Source organism: Ictalurus furcatus, chromosome 16 (assembly GCF_023375685.1).
Source record: "Ictalurus furcatus strain D&B chromosome 16, Billie_1.0, whole genome shotgun sequence".
Classification (NCBI taxonomy): domain Eukaryota; kingdom Metazoa; phylum Chordata; class Actinopteri; order Siluriformes; family Ictaluridae; genus Ictalurus; species Ictalurus furcatus.
Window position 1 is genome coordinate 25144772 of NC_071270.1, and position 17780 is coordinate 25162551.

The 17780-nt window shown below is 40.2% G+C and overlaps 1 protein-coding gene across 2 annotated transcripts in view; it reads left to right on the forward strand.

Annotated features, from left to right (window-relative positions):
- The first annotated feature begins 10607 nt into the window (after positions 1 to 10607).
- Positions 10608 to 17780, forward strand: part of dpysl2b (dihydropyrimidinase like 2b) — a 29093-nt gene continuing 21920 nt past the window's right edge. For both annotated transcript variants that reach the window (XM_053644546.1, XM_053644547.1), the window contains exon 1: positions 10608 to 11095. In XM_053644546.1, coding sequence (XP_053500521.1) covers positions 11054 to 11095 — 42 coding nt within the window. In that variant the 5' untranslated portion in view covers positions 10608 to 11053. The remainder of the gene's footprint in view (positions 11096 to 17780) is intronic.

Here is a 17780-nt window from a genome sequence, read left to right on the forward strand (position 1 = left end):
CATGTTTGTTTGTTTGTTTTTATTGATTGATTTATTTATTTTGAGAGGGTGGGGTTGGGGTAGTTATTACTTTAGTATGCACATTGTTTTCTAAAAATAATAAATAAATTAATAAATAAATAAATAAAAGTCTGCAACTCCTTATCTTAAAAAAAAAAGTCAAATAAAATTAAAATTCAGTGTTAAGGTTTTATCATATACGGTACCTGGAACTGAAATGGATTTATTCCGAATTTTATACGATGAATCTATATAAAACAAGCCCTAATATTGAAATTGAAAATATATACACTACACAGTATTGGCAAAAGTTTTTGGACACCTGACTGAGACACTAATGTGTGTTTTTTGTTTTTTTTTTTTCTCCAGATTTAGTCACACTTTTGCTGTTATAATGCGCTCCACTCTTCCAGGAAGGATTAACGCTAGATTTGAGGGCGTGGCCGTGGGGATTTGTGTTCATTCAGACGTTCCACAAGAGCGTTAGTGAGGTCGAGGTCAGGCGCTGATGTTGACTTGAGGAGGCTCCAGTTCCAGTTCATCCCGAAGGTGTTCAGTAGGGTTGAGTTCAGGACACCTCGAGTTCTTCCAGTCACACACCATGGAGCTATCATGGGGCTGGCTTTGTTGCACAGGGACACCTTCATGATGGAACAGTGTCTGGGCTTCTTAGTTCCCGTGAAGGTAAATTCTAACGCTACAGTGTTCTGTACAATTTTGACCTTCCTGCTTTGTTGAAGAAGCATGTGTGGGTGTCACGGTCAGGTGTTCACACTTCACCTGTGTTCACATCTTTATGCAACACACTTGGTCAGTAGCTGAGTTTATGGCTGTGAGTTTATTGCTCTATTTTGCCCCCTAGCGGACTAACAGAGTGTATTACAGTCTACAAGATGATTTTAATGTAGAGTGTAAATTGTATGGTAGAACCTTCTTCTTAAGTAACAGCTAAAAGGAAAATGGATGGAGTTAATAGGAAGAGGAATGTACATCTAAATCCACCGAGTCCTGACAGTCCTGAAATAAAATTAGGCAATTAGAATATATATATATATTTTTATTCTCAGGGTAAATGGAAATGAAGTCGATTTGAAATGGATGAAAATTATTTGATATGAAATGCAATGTAAAGTAAAGATATTCTGTTTCTTAGAAAGTATATGAGGTCTTCGTAAAATGATTTCAGCCCAAATATCATCGTGTGTCTAGTTCTGAAACCAATAAAACCAGTGAGTCGTTTGGGAGCCGAAAGAGTCGACTCATATTGCTGAGCTGAGTCAAACGATTTGACTCACTGACAAATTTTTTTTTCAATAAAACCAGAATTCCCAATCAGTACTAGCTTTCCATTCTCAGTGATCTACTCTGCCCTCTAGTGGGTAAGATGAGAAGTAAAAGGTGTGTCCATGTCTGGCTTTAAGACCTGAGAAGTGCAGAGAGACAAAAGCTGATGAATCTGATGAGTCAGTACGCTCTGTCCGAGCTGGAAATACAACACGCATGCAAGAATCCATCAGGAACACGGATCACTTACTCGGGAGTGAGTTCTAACCGCATAAAACCGACGATATGTTCTCAGAGCTCAATAAGTCGTTGCTTCTTCATTGGAATTATTTCCTGATGTTTCCCTCCATAAATAAAATTTTTTTTAAAAACTGACCACCATTATGTATTTTATAATCTAGGAAGAAAGCCCAGTGAGACACACCCAGAAATATCTAATCACACACTAATACAATCATCCAGCCAGATCCCGGTGACCTATGACATCAGCGGCAGGAGTGGGAGGAGCTAAACTCATGGGTTGCTCCGTCCTGATAGGCTGAAACACATGTTCTGATGCTCTCTAAGGGAAGGCGGTGTGGGACGTGTTGTAATAAGCAGGATTTATGAGGCAGTATGATGAGATAATATCGAAATTGTGATGTATGACATCACAGTATGCTTTTCCGAGCTACTTGGTAATGATAACTGCAGTCGTAAGGATATACTTCATTGGTATGTGGTGTGTGTTAAAATATACACGTTCTAATAAAGAAACTCAGCGCTCTGCCTGGTTTTCAGTAATAAGTTTGAACGTGGGAAATAAATTAGCGTTTCCTTCAGAAGGTGTTGATTTATTCTCTGTAACAGCGGCTCTGAGAGTTCTACAGGTTTGTATTAATGCGCTCGTTCGAACACGTTATCGTTTCTATAGTAACAGCTCGTGTTCAGGGACCCGCACGGCAGACGCTCCACGTGAACGGGTTTATTAAAAACTCGTCGCCGTGGTGACGTTTTCTATCATGTTTACGGAAGACGTCTCCAGTGCCAATGCCACTTCTGTCGCAGTCAGAGGTAAGTTCAGTTTCTCCTCTCATAACCTCATACCAGTGGTGCGTGTGAACACACGTACACAAGAACCTTTGCACAAACTCGTGTGGCCGTCATATAACGTTAACATCATTCCCTGGAAACTTCTAAACAAGTTCCTAAAAGTTTGGAGCGTTGAGGAACCCTGGCGGTTACCTGACGTCCATAGAACCACGGTTGCATACATAACAGAACTTTCTTTTTTTCTGACAGAGGAGTTTAAGCGTTTAAGCCAACCAGGACAGCCAGGAACCTTTTGATGGCAGCTTGACCTTCACGGACCACATTTCAACAACTGCATGGTTCTGTAGGTTCATCCTGTACAACATCAAGAGAATCAGACCCTACCTCACCGAACAGGCTACACAGATACTAGTCCAAGCTCTTGTCATCTCAATACTGGACTACTGCAACGCACTACTCTCGGGTCTCCCAGCCAGCTCCATCAAACCCCTTCAGATGATTCAGAATGCAGCAGCGTGCCTCGTCTTCAACCAGCCCAAGAGAACCCACATCACACCCCTCTTCATCTCCCTCCACTGGCTTCCTGTAGCCGCTCGTATCAAATTCAAGGCCTTGATGCTCACCTACAAGACCTTGTCTGGAACAGCGCCCCCTACCTCAACTCTCTCCTGAAGGTTTACGTTCCCTCACGCAATCTGCGATCAATCCATGATCGACGCTTAGTAGTACCTACTCAGCGTGGCTCAAGGTCCCTTTCAAGAACCTTCAAACTAACTGTCCCTCAGTGGTGGAATGAACCTCAATCCAACCTCAATCCGGACCACAGAATCTCTCACCATCTTCAGAAAACAACTAAAGACCCAGCTCTTCCGTCAACACCTAACCAAACCCTAAAATGCCAACCCCCACACTATTTAATAAATAAATAAATAAACTTACTCTGTGCACGTTGCTTCTCTAGAACTCTATAGCTCTTGTACGGTAGCACTACTTGTATCGTTCTCCGCTTGATATATCGCTTCGCTTGTACTTCCGCATTTGGAAGACGCTTCGAATAAAAGCGTCCGCTACACGTATAAACATAAATGAAAATGTTTGACAAGTTTGTTAGCTTCGGAAAAGAGAAACGAGACAGGCTGCTGAAGGAGCGAGTGTTATAGCTGCCGTAACGTAAGCGAGGACATGCAGGAACTCGCTTTCACAATGTTAAGTGTAATTATTAATAAGATTTGAGAAAGTATGCAGTGTTATTACGTAATAGAATAATGGAACGGATGGCCAAATGTTGTAGTGTGAGTGGAATGAAACGGTTCGGAATCAACGCGAAATCTGTCGTCGGTTATTTTCCCTTCACAGCACGATGCAGAGAGAATGATTTCTTCATTCATTTGTTTTGTTTATCTGGAGACTTAAAGCATGCTTCTAATAACACGTCACACCATCACAAGATCACTGGACAAACAGCATGGGTGCAGCAGTTAGTGCTGGGACCACTAATTTGCGGGTCATTTATGATTCCAACTGATTGTGTGTGTGTGTGTGTGTGTGTGTGTGTGTGTGTGTGTGTGTGTGTGTGTTATGGCTTGTAGAATATGTAAGCAATAATGTGTGTGTGTGTGTGTGTGTGTGTGTGTGTGTGTGTTATGGCTTGTAGACTGTGTATGCAATAATGTGTGTGTGTGTGTGTGTGTGTGTGTGTGTGTGTTATGGCTTGTAGACTGTGTATGCAATAATGTGTGTGTGTGTGTGTGTGTGTGTGTGTGTGTGTGTGTGTGTGTTATGGCTTGTAGACTGTGTATGCAATAATGTGTGTGTGTGTGTGTGTGTGTGTGTGTGTGTGTGTGTGTTATGGCTTGTAGACTGTGTATGCAATAATGTGTGTGTGTGTGTGTGTGTGTGTGTGTGTGTGTGTGTTATGGCTTGTAGACTGTGTATGCAATAATGTGTGTGTGTGTGTGTGTGTGTGTGTGTGTGTGTTATGGCTTGTAGACTATGTAAGCAGTAATGCGTGGGTGTGGGTGTAGGTGTGTGGAATGGCTCGCGCGGTGCTGAACGGACAGCGCCCTGGGCGGGGCAGCGCGCGCCACCGCGGACACGCAGCCCCGACATCAAGTTAACGCAAACTTTCCCCGCGTTCATGCTTGTATTTTAGTTGCACCGTGTGTTATAATTCTCTCCAGATGTGCGGTGCGTGTGAGCGCCGGTAATCCGCCGGAGATCGATCACGCGGTCAGGCAATCACACAATCGCGCGCGCGTGCGTGCGTGCGGGGGGGACGGCCACGGTGGTCAGACAGAGCAAAACAAAAGGAGCTGCACCATAAATCAATCCGGGAGGAAGTGGATCAGAGATCAGAAGCTTGGACGCGTCCGTGACTGCGTGAAAGCGCAGCACTTCCGGATAAGAAGCTGTGCGTGGACATCTTCCCGCAGCTCCCAGGCGCATCCTGATCAGATCTGCTGCACGGTAACGCACACCTATATTTTCTCCTAAGGCGTGACATTTGCGTCGGGGTTTGCATTAAAGCGCGTGCTTGTCCTATGATCGAAACTAAACCGTGCATGTGCACGAGCTGAGAATATAAATATATATATATATATATATGGCTTTAGTCGCGTGCAACATATAACCAGAATATGAGGATGAGATTCGCATGCAGTGTTTTTATTTATTTATTTATTTATTTAATAAAGAAGTTTAATCCTGGTTGTCAGTAGCGTTAGCAGTGGTGGTGGTGGTGCGGTTTAATTCCACCCTGAACACTGAGTCACTCCTCCACTCCTCCACTCCTCTGTGCATTTCATTTCAGTCCTGAGAACCAGAGCCTTCACTTCACCTGAGCTTCCAGTCTGAGCCATGTCCATGTACAGAGACACAGCCGATTTGTCCCGGAGTTCCCCGACCCCCAGGCTGTGTGGAGTGCTGTGTCCGCTCGACTCGCTGTGGACCGACGGGAAGAAGATGGAGGGGCAGCAAAGGAGCACGAACACGGACAACAGGAAGGTGGAGATCCGCAGGAGCGCTGGCAAAGAGCTGCTGCAGAACCTCAATGACCAGGTACCAGACTCCCTCTGTCCATCCATCCACCCATCCCTCCATCTGTCCATCCCTCCATCCACCCATCCCTCCACCCATCCCTCCACCCATCCCTCCATTTGTCCCTCCCTCCACCCATCCCGCCATCTGTCCATCCCTCCACCCATCCCTCCATCTGTCCATCCCTCCACCCATCCCTCCATCTTCAAATGGTTTCCTCAAATTCAACTGAAAATGCAACTTATAATGATTTCTCCAGTTTTAAAATTATTCACCCCCCTGAATAGAATCCCTCACAACAGCACAGATATGCAGAACAGGTGTTTTCTCAAGCACACCTGATGTTAAACTAATCAAGGGCTTCATTAGCTGCAGCAGGTGTGTTTGAGCTGGAACACATGAAATACCTGAACTGGCTAGGGGTAGAAAATGTATGAAATACCTGGACGGGGCAGAAAAAGGAAGCTATCAACAGCTGCAAGCAGATTTGTGAGAAGGCAGGTTGTGAAAGACACTCGGGTGACTGTAAAAGACCTGCAGCAAGACCTGGTGTAACAGACACTGAGGTTTCAGTGAGCACAGTAAGGCGCGTACTAAACTCAGAAGGTTTCCATGCCAGAACTCCAAGACGTTCACCGCTACTGACCCAAAAGCACAAGAAAAGTCTCTCAAAATCATATAAATAATCCACAGAAGTTTTGGGATTGTGTTCTGTGGAGCGATGAAACAAAACTGGACCTTTTCAGCACGATGGATCAGCGGTATGTCTGGAGGAAGAAGAATGAAGAAAGAACACTCTGTCCACAGTCGAGCATGGTGGGGGCTCGGTGATGCTCTGCGGCTGCTTTGCATCCTCTGGCACTGGAAACCTGCAGCGTGTGGAAGGTGAGATGGATTCATTGAAGCATCAGGAAATCCTAGGAGAAAACCTCATGCCATCTGTGAGGAAGCTGAAGCTTGGGAATCATTGGACCGTACAACAGGACAATGATCCCAAGCGTACCTCAAATTCCACCGAGGCTTGGTTACAGAAGAAGTTCTGGAAGATTCTACAGGGCCATCACAGTCACCTGACTTGAACCCCATAGGAAATCTCAGGTGGGATGTGAAGGCGGCGGTTGCAGCACGCAAACCCAAGAATATTACTGAACTGGAGGACAGTGCTCATGAGGAACGGGAGAAGATTCCTCAGGAACGCTGCAGAAGCTCTGCATCTCGTTTACAGCAGGTCATAACAGCAAAAGGTGCTCTACTAAGTACTAAAGATGCTCGTCATGAAGGGGGTGAATAATTTTGAGACTGGGGAAATCATTATAAGTTGCATTTTCAGTTGAATTTGGGGAAACCACTTGAATCATTCGTCGTGTTGAACTATTTCAATCGCTTTGATTTGATTTGTTCATCGCAAACCGCTGCAAGTCTGTACATTTTAATCAATAAACCTGATTTGCACTGGGGGTCGAATCATTTTGATTGCAACTCTATCTATCTCCCTATCTGTCTATCTATCCATCCATCCATCCATCCACTGCTATAATTATTCATGTCTATGTCTGTCTGTGATTATCCATCCATTCAACTGTCTGTCTCTCTAAATCTGTGTTCTAAGCATCCCTGATTTGGCTACTGTTCTGGACATCACTGAGAAATTGATGTAGCAAATCAACATTCAAATACTGAGCTCCTGTGACAGATGCAAGCTAGTTTACTAGCAGCTAATGGGCTAGCTGTCTGCTGCTGTTACCTACACTGTACTAAATTCTGCTCAAACTCACCATTTTACTGACCAGATCATTCTGACCTTCAATCTTGCACAATAGACGTCTCCTCTTAAGACTCTTTAGCCAAAGTGGATTAGACAAATTGTTCACAGAATCAGACCAAATATTCAGGATTAGATCAAATATTCCAGATTAAAGACATTTTGTTTTCCTGGATTATACAAAATATTCCAAATTAGAGGAAATATTCTCGATTAGATCAAATATTCAGGTTTGGAAAAAATCAGTCTGGCTTAGACAAATTATTCCCGATTAGAGAAACTATTCTGGATTAGAGGCGAAATAGTCTAGATTAGATTAACTATTCTGGTTTGAAGAAATTATTGTGTATTTAAAAAAAATAATATTCCAGATTAGTCAAAATAGCATGGATTAGACAAAATATTTGAGATGAGAGAAGTTTTTCTGGATTAGACAAAATATTCCAGATTAGATAAATAATTCTGGATTAGAGAAATTATTCAGGGTTAGACAAAAGATTCCAGATTATTGAAATTACTCAGAATGAGATTTTTTTTTTTAATCCAGATTAAACAAAATATTCCAGGTCAGATGAAATATTCTGGATTAGACAAAATATTCCAGATTAGATAAATAATTCTGGATTAGAGAAATTATTCATGGTTACACAACATATTCCAGATTAGAGAAATGATTTGGAATTAGATTTTTGAAATAAAAAAAAAATCCAGATTAGACAAAAGATTCCAGATTAGATGAAATATTCTGGATTAGACAAAATATTTCAGATAAGAGAAATTATTCTGGATTAGACTAAATATTCTGGGTTAGATAAATATCTCTGGATTACAGAAATTATTCTGAATTAGATTTTTAAAAAAATCCAGATTAGCGAAAATATTCTCGGCCATACAGAATGTTCCAGATTAGAGAAATTATGCTGGATTGGACAAATTATTTCACGTTAAATGACATATTTTTTGTGTGAAATCTTTTTCTGGATTAGACTAAATGTTGTAGCCATAATTACAGCCATATTGTGCCATAAGTATTGGCATATCGTAATGAGGGTTGGAGGGTTAATGGAGGAAGGAAAGGAAGGAGTCGGAATGGCAGGAGGAAATGGGGGTGGTGTTCATCATTTGCATATTAATGCATATTCATAGACATTTACATTTCTAATGAGAGTAAAGGTATAGCACACGTTCCTAGAGCAGTTGTAGTAGTTTGCTGGGTATTAAAAAGACATGAAACACTTTATTATTCAACAGATTATGTTTTTATAGTTTAAACAGCATAAAACGTGGTTCTCTAAGCAAGACAATGTGAAATGAAAATTCGAATGCATGTAAATCATTGCATTTTAGTGGGCGGGATTTCAGTAGGTGATCTTTCGAACTTTTGCAGCTATAAACATTCGTTCCCTCACCAAACCTCTCTCTCTCTCTCTCTCTCTCTCTCTCTCTCTCTCTCTTGTAGACAAAAAAAAACCCCAAGAAACTGCAAAGTCACAGCTTTACCTCTGACTGTTCCAAAGCACTGACACTGGAGACTCCTTCCATAAATGTTAAATAAACATGTCCTTACTGAAAACCTCGGCACATCAGCGATTACACATTTTCCTCTGTTAAATAGTGTTTTTAATCCGTTTAGAAAAAAAAAAAAAAAACAATTAACAGATATACGAATCCCTTTGATTGAGCTGTTACTATAGAAACAGTAGTATATTAGGACGAGCGCATTTATATGAACCGTTTCTCAGACAAATCAGACAAAGCTTTATAAATTCTGAGTCTTGGCTTGCGTGCTGTTCCGCTGCCTCTGAGGACATGCTAAGACTACAGGGAGCTCTCGATATCTGGGATGCAGTAACCATAGTTACCCAGCCCCGTCTAACGACAGCGACGGAGGGAAAACGGGAGCGGAGGAATGGCGGAGGAGTGATTCAGGAGAATTTGCTTCTCTCTTCCTGTTGCATTTGAGAGAGAGAGAGAGAGAGGGGGGGGGGGGAGAACACATTTAATAATCATAAATCAGTGCAGTTGATGTGATCTCGAGAAGAAGAGTAGAGTAAAAGGGGGGAACACATGATTTAAGGCGTAGTAACATGACCCTGAGCTGCTCTCACTCACAAAGCTTCACTCGTTCATTCCGTGTGGATGTGAGAGAGATGCTGCAGCTCTTTCCCTCACCGAGAGCCTGTAATCATCGACCAGATCAATATACAACTGTGGTGAAGCAGCTGGACTAATGCACTCTAATGTAACACCCGAGCACTCTATCTATCTATCTATCTATCTATCTATCTATCTATCTATCTTAAAACCACCCACCCTTATTTCTGTGCCTGCCTGCCTATCCATCTGCCTATTGTTCTGGTCATTTATCTCTGTGTCTGTTCTCTTAGTCCATCCATCCATCCATCCACCCATCCACCCATCCCAGTGATTATTTATCCGTCTTTCTTACGCATTTATCTATTTGTTGAATTATTTATGTTTGTCTGTCTGTTCTCCGTCCATCCATCCATCCATCCCTGTAATTATTTATCTCCTTCTGTCTGTTATCAATCTATCCATCCATTCACTCTAATTCTTTTTCTCTCTTTGTCTGTCTATCTGTCCATTCATCCATCCATATAATTATCTACCATGTAATATTTATCTCTGTCTGTTATCCAGCCATTACTCCATCTATTTGTCTAGTTATTTATGTCTACATCCATCCATCTATCTATCTATCTATCTATCTATCTATCTATCTTTCTTTCTTTCTTAGGAAAAGTTATTGTATTTAATACCCAGAGACAGGAACGTAATCCAGGAGTGAATAGTGGAGAGATTAATCGGTGAGGTTGATGAAACCAGGCTCCAACATATGACCGAATCAATCCCTTTTTTTCCCCCTTTGTTTTTTTTTTTAGCAGAGAGACAGACTGGATCTTCTTTGGTCAGATCGCTATCCGTAACGACCGGCCACTCCTTCTGTAACTAATGCACACTTCCGTTAAAGATAGCATGTCTCATAGTAGTGTTTACTGTGGGTGGGGTACGGTACAGTAAGGAGTGTATATAATGTTCTGTGAAGAAAAAAAACAACAACGAAAATGTATTCTGTTTTTCAATCGTATTCCTAGATTGAACATTTAATTAACCCATTTTATGGTATATTATTATTATTATTATTATTATTATTATTATTATCATTGTACTTGATTTCTCTTTATATCTCAGTAAGGAAATCTCCCTCAGTTGCACAGAGATGTCATTGAGGGATAGCGCCACCTACCTTTGCACAGGTTAAGGTTGTTTGTAGAACATCTGATAACTTTTAAGAATAAAAGCAGGAGATTTTTGCTCTGCGGTTCTTAATAATGAGTCAGAAGCCCTTCAACACTGCATATAAATCAACATGAGTTGGATATGATCCATTAACGCTTAATGCATGAACTGCACAGACCTCTCAGAGGTTAGACTGGGGTGGCATGCTGGGGTGCTTCCGGGGTGGCAGCAGTGCTCTTGTGCCCCCCATGTGACCACGGTGCGAATTTGTTCTGGCCTGTTTAACCCTGTTTCATTAAAAATCCGTGGCTCGCTTGGCATTCAGAAGCGTTTGGTCACACTGGATCCAATGTTTTCCTCCACCCAGTTCTTGGACTCGGAGATGGGCGTGGCTAAACGTCTGTCCATTCGGAATGGAACAGGGCGGGGGCTTTGCGCATGCGCGCTGCGCTCTTTCTGTCCTTCTTGGCGCATCAGCGGAGAAAAGGAGAGCAGATAGACATTCTTCTTTCTTTCCCTGTGATTTCTCTCTTTCTCTTTTTGCGCTTCGGCTCGATCGTCTCCGACTTCCGTCGCACAGCACGGCCTGATTTCCTCTCCTTGAAAAGCGTTGGAGAATTTTTTTTAAATTTTTGACATCTATTTCAGCCATAACGGTTCATCCAAAAGAGGGTGAAGATGTCCGGATATCAGGGCAAGAAGAACATCCCTCGCATCACTGTGAGTTCATGGAGAAAAATATTTGATTTCTATAGGGAGGGGGAAAAAAAAAAAAAAAAAAAAAAAAGGTGCTTTTCATTGCAGGACAGATGACAAAATAAAATGACCTAATGCACTAGATCATTTTTTTTTTCATCATTCATATTTTGGAACCATTTCAATCCTGATGTTTTGTTTATAAATATATACAGCAATCTTTAACAGATTAGACAGTTATGTGCAAAAACATGACTCGTTCGAGAGCTGTGTTCTGATATTGACTTATTATGTATTAATTTATGCAAATGTCGAGCTGTCACTTGAAAGGATCTCGTGCACCGGCTTTGCATATGAAAATAACACAAGTGTTCATTTAAATAATAATAGCAATAATAATAATAACTTCAAATCTAATCCAGGATGCTATAATTGATCAGAGTGTACACTAGTGCATTGTTATTTGCTTCTTTGACCCAGAGCAGCTGATGAAGCATGTCCGATCTCCTCTCCAGCTCTTTCATTTCTGCTCTTTGTTCGAGCTGCTGCGGCTGGGTTTTTTCAGACCCCGGGTTGCCAGATTGACATTTTGTACTCTCTGTGTTTTAGGAGCGTTGGCATCATGTAAAGGATTCGGAGTGTAAGATTGCCTTTCGGGTGAATGTGATGTGATGAAAGGGTTTGGATGATCTGAGGAGAAGCGTGGAAGGGTTTTGTGTGCAGATGATGGAATGAATGGTGATGAAATCTGGCAACCCTGCGGCTGTCGCGGCGCTACAGTGTGTGTTTAATGTCGCATCCGCCCATCCGCAGCCAGGGCCAGCTGGGAGCGGTGCAGGGTAGGATTGTGGGGGGAACAAAAAAAGAGAGAGAGAGAGACAGGAAAGAGGGTCTAATGTCATCAAAATAGTGCACTAGTGGAGATAAAGTGCAGTGCAGTGAGAGATATGTAGGCTGTATTATTATGGAAGCACCTTTGCTTGTGTGTGTGTGTGTGTGTGTGTCTGGGGTGGAACCCCAAATAATCTTTAGTACCTTCACTTGGAAATGTGTGCGATTTAACATCAATAGTGGAGCACACGCACCTTTTCCAGGTCTATCGGTCTTCACGGTACCACCCCAAGCATTCGTACGTGTCTTTCAGAGGGTTTTTTTTTTCCGACTCCACCTTAATGAACATGTACAGTGATGTAGGTGAGTACACTGGAAGGAGCTCTGGAAACCGTGTTCTACAGTTCGGGTCCACGAAGCGAAACAGGTGTTCACGAGCACTTATGCACAATAATCTACACAACCCCTGGTCGCACAAATCTGGCTCAGCCGGTGGTCGGGGGACATGGTTGCATCATTACAAAGGAAGCCATTTTTGGTGGGATTTAGAAGAAGAAGAAGAGGAGGAGGAAAGGAAAGAAGGAAGGAAGGAAGGAGGTCTTCGGGGGACGTGAGACGGCCTCTTTGCGCTACACGAGAGGACCGTTGTCGTCCTTTGTGTTACTCAACCCGGAGCCATGCAGCTGCCACGACTGAGTGTAGGAGCATGTGCTCTCACGGCACACGGACTGGTGTCCGGATGCCTTTCGCACGATTTCAAAGGCGTAGAGATGAAGGGACGGCTGAAGAACGCGGGCTGGAAGAGAAAAGCGAGAGAGGGATCAAATAGGCGAATAGAAATAAATAAATAAATAAATTAAAAAAAGGGTGGGGATTGATTTTGTAGCTGTGAGGACTCTCTCTCTCTCTCTCTCTCTCTCTCTCTCTCAGCTGTGTGTGTATGTGTGTGTGTGTGTGTGTGTGTGTGTGTGTGCGAGCCACACCCCTGTTCCTCACGTCCATCAGGTACCAGCTGCCTGCATGCTGACAGCACCGGACTCCTAACACAACCGCAGTATTTACACCGGATTCATCAGTGTTTTTAAGGAGCAAACACAAACCCACAGGATGCTGGTTATAAACGATCACTCATTCATTCCATCTGTCCGTCCGCAGCTCGACAGATAGCTTTCGGACTGACGATAAAACCCAGAATCGGCTTCTAGAAAGCATCCTCGTTCCACACGTGGAGCCCAGCCATCCTAAATTCATCCGAAACGGTGACCTCATGTTGTTTATCTCATTTTTGTTAAGCGGTTAATTCTCATCACTCGTCACAAACTCATTCATAGATCAGAGAAGGGAAAAAGAAGATGCACAGTACGTTTCTGTAGATAGTAGATACACTGTAATACTCGTTATACTTTATCACAAGTCAAAGCAGGTGCATTTTTGAAAAATTTGTTTTATAAGTTAAAACACATACAGCTTTATTTTAATTAAAATTTTTTTACAAGTCAAGGTAAATACACTGTACATTTTGAATAGATAGGGAGTTACAACTTGAATTGGAATTCTCTTTGATTTTTTTTTTTTTTTTTTTATAAGTCGAAGCAAATTCAGCTACATCTTTTAAAAGTACAGACTTTTTAAAAAGGTTTTTTTTATTTCAAAGTAGATACAAATTTAAAATAATTTTTTTATCGTCAATGCACGAGTTAAATTATTTATTTATTTAATTTTTTTTTTTGGTAGGCAGATTTTATTTTAGAATTTTTTTTTTTTTTTTTTGAAGTCCAAACAGATGCAACAAAATGTTTTTTTTTTTTTTAAATACATTTTTGTAAGTCAAAGTAGATACAACTTTCATGTTTATAGAAAATATTTTTGTCAAAACAGATACAACTTAAATTTTTTAATCATATGTCAATTATATGTCCAAATAGATACAACTGAAACGGTTTGTATATTTATAAATCAAAGTAGATACAACATGATTTTTTTTTTTTTTTTTTTTTTTGCTTTTACTGGTAGCCAGATAGATGACATTTTTTGTTTTGTGATTTGTATAAGTGAAAGCTGATACAACAATTTTTATATATATATATATATATATATATATATATATATATATATATATATATATATATATATATAAAGTAGAAACAATTCTTTTTTTTAGCAGATACATTAAGATTTTTATATGTCAAGGCAGATACAGTTTTTATATTTGAACAATTCTTAATAAGTCAAAGCAAAATTAGCTTTAATCTTTTTACACGTTTTTATTGGTAAGCAGATACAACTTTTTTTAAAATAATTTTTTATAAGTTCAAACAGATGCAACAATTTTTTAAATACATATTTGTAAGTCAAAGTAGATACAAAATGAATGTTTATATTATTTGTTTTTAACAAATTTTTTAATAAAATTAATTTAACAAACTCCTCATTTATTTATTTTTTTTTTAACAAATTGAAGCAGCTACAACTTTTCTTTTCTTTTATGTCAAAGATTTATTTATTTATTTATTTTTAAATAAGACCAAAATTGGCTCCTAGTAAGCGTTCCTGCTCCACATGTGGACCTGATCTTAAATCTTAAATTAGTCTGAAACGACCTTGTGTTGTTTATCTTGTTTTCTTAACTGGCTAATCCTTATCACTCATCGCAGACTCATTCACACACGACGTTGCCAAAAATCAGAGAGAAAAATCCCAAATACAAACTGGCACACACACACACACACACACACACACATACACACATGCTCGTAAGAGCTTCGTTGTTCACTTTAACTCAATTCCGAGGTCTTTCTGGAAAGATGCAGTGATTAGATTTGCATGTGCTGTATTTCCTCTAATTTCCTCAGACTACATGAATGCTCAGGGGAGCGGGGAGCAGAAGGTCTGGGTAATTGGGTGGGGCAGGGCAGTGGTGGTCAGCTGCTCTCTCTCTCTCTCTCTCTCTCTCTCTCTCTCTCACACACACACACACACACACACACACACAGCAGTGTGACCTCTCCTTTCTTATTAAAAATAAATGACGTCTTTAATTCACCACCTGCCTGTCCACGTCCAGCTTCGACCATCTTGCTTCAACGGTGTGTGTGTATGTGTGTGTGTGTGAGTGTGTGTGTGTGCTTTGATAAAACCGTTAATAGAATTGTAGATTTGTAGAATTTTAACTGAACTCTCCGTGACATATCTGATAATCAGTCCTTTAGGCAGCGCGCTGCAAACCATCCTCATCTTTTGATTCAGTTTTCAATGGAAGAAATAAAAAGATGGCCGACATGGACGTGTTTGCGTTTGTGTTTACGCTGAAAAACTAAAGACTGCGCTCTAAAGTCTACAGAGCGCGAGTTGGTCCACGGTCACGGATCTCCGAAAATACACGCAAAAGTTTATCGTGAGTCGTATCTGATAATTGTCTGATTTTAAAAACATTACGCCATAAAGATTTGGCCCTCAATAAAGTCAAAACAGATACAACTTTAATATTTATTTATTTATTTATTTATTTGTATCATTTAAATCCGATGCAGCTTGAATGATTTTTTTTAAATAGTTTCAGAGTTAAAGCTGTGACACAACCTTCATTTCAGTTGTTTTTTTTTTTGTGTTTTTTTTAAGAAACAAAGTTAAACGTTTGTACAACTTTGATTAGTTTTATACATTTATAATTATAAATCAAAGCAGGTACAGCTTTAGTATATTTATATATATATATATATATATATATATATATATTTTTTTTTACGGGTAAAATCACTTTTATAAGCAGATATAGCTTGATTGTTTTGTACATTTTTATATGATACGCATTTTTATATTTATTTGTTGTTTTTTTTAAAAAAAAAAAAAAAGTAAAAGCAGATACATCCGTATGTTTAATACGTTTTATCATTTAAAGCAGATGCGATGTTATTTGTTCAAATCTTTTATATCTTCATATTCTTTCGCTTTTTAAGGACAAGCGAATAGTTTTATTTTTCTCCTTATTTTTTTTTAATGTGTCAAAGCAGACACAAAGGCTTTTATCATACTTTTATCAAGAAATATATATATATATATATTTGAATAAGTCAAAAGCAGAAAATTCATGTAATTATTTTGATAATGCAAAAAAAGGCACAGCATCGATCATTTCACAAGTTTTGTTTTATAGGTCAAATTTAAAGACGCAATTTAATTTTTTATTTTTTTTTTTATATATACATTTAAACTATAAACTGTATTTGCTGTCAGGTTTCTCGCGTGCTGCGTGTTCAGCGGTGGGTAAATAACATATTTATAACATCGACTCGTTGCTGATATTTCCAAGATCTTTGCCAAAATGCAGTACGATGAGATCAGATTTTTTAAAAAAAAAATAAATAAACAAAACAAAAAACAGTAGTCGTTAGTCACATGATCTGCTATTTGTATTCATTTAAAAAAAAAAATTTTTTTGCCTGCGTGGCTTTGAATGTATATTCTCTTTCGAAAATCCTTTGCGTTTCCATGCAGCTTTTTAAAAAATAAAATAAAAAATTCCTATAAATGCTCACTACATAGCGCACCTTAAGTCTTTGTGTAACCTGTGTAGAGCTCAAGAACTGAATTTGAAATTTAAAAAAAAAAGCATAATTTTAATAATATCTATAAATAGTTTAACTGTGTATTTACCACCTAAATATGTATGTCATATAATTTCACTATATATGTTCACTACTTAGGGTAATGTAATATTTGCTAGCCCCGCCCCCCCCATATTTAATTATGAAACTGAGACACAATTGAACCGACGTGTCCAAATGAAGTATTCCGCTATATAAACGAGATGCTTATATGTAGCACGGACGAGTCCTAAACGTTTAGCTGAAACATGTTTCGTTTTGCGACTAACAGCAGAAAACGGGATTTTTAAACGTTTGTGTGGATTTTTTTTTTTTTTTGCGTCCAGCGTTTAAACCGTGAAATCGGTCGTGACAGCTGAACACCCAGCTCCGTCGTTCCAGCTGGAAATCCGGCATTCTTTGCCTATCTGTTCAGTTACTATGGCAACGACATTGTTGTCCCAGAATGCATCGCGTCTCGTCACGCACCCGAGCCGTCTCAGCTCTTTGGCGCACACACACACACACACACTCGTCTTCCAGGAATGCCATTTCTCTCACCGGCCGCATCGTGTGTCAGGATTTCCCCCACTTACAGCCGACACTCGTGTGGGTTTGGGGGCTATTTTTGTTCTCCACAACATTGTTAAAAAAAAAAGCGAAGTTTTTCTGGTGGAAGACTGTAGGGCTGTAACCGCACACTTCCACCACACGGGTTTTCCTTTAGGACGATCAGATGTCAGACTTCCTAGACAGACCGATAGTCAGTTGAGGAACAGTGCTGGACGGTTTTGGACGGTGGAGTTTAGAAGACTGCTTTCACATATACAGCGTTTAATGCGTTTGAACAGAACCCTGGTGTGTCCTTCACCACCGTGCGAGAACACTCCGGTCCAAGTGCGTCTGAGAGACATCGGTCTCAGGGACTTTGAAACTTTGGCTCGACTGCAGGAAGTGAGTTTTGCCTTGAAGTGTTTTGTCCTTGATGGAGGATGTTTTTAGTTCCAGACTTCCCCCAGATGACATTTCATTGGCTTTTTGGTACTACACTATTTGTCCAAAAGTTTGTGAACCCCTGACCATCACATCCATACTGTATGTGATTCTTCCTCGAACTGTTGCCAGAAAGTTAGAAGAACACATTTAAATGTACATTCATGGCATTTGGCAGACGCTCTTATACAGACCGACGTACATTGATCTCATTTGTACAACCGAGGGCCTTGCTCAAGGGCCCACCGGTGGCAGCTTGGCAGTGCTGGGATTTAAACTCATGACCTTCTGATCAGTAGTCC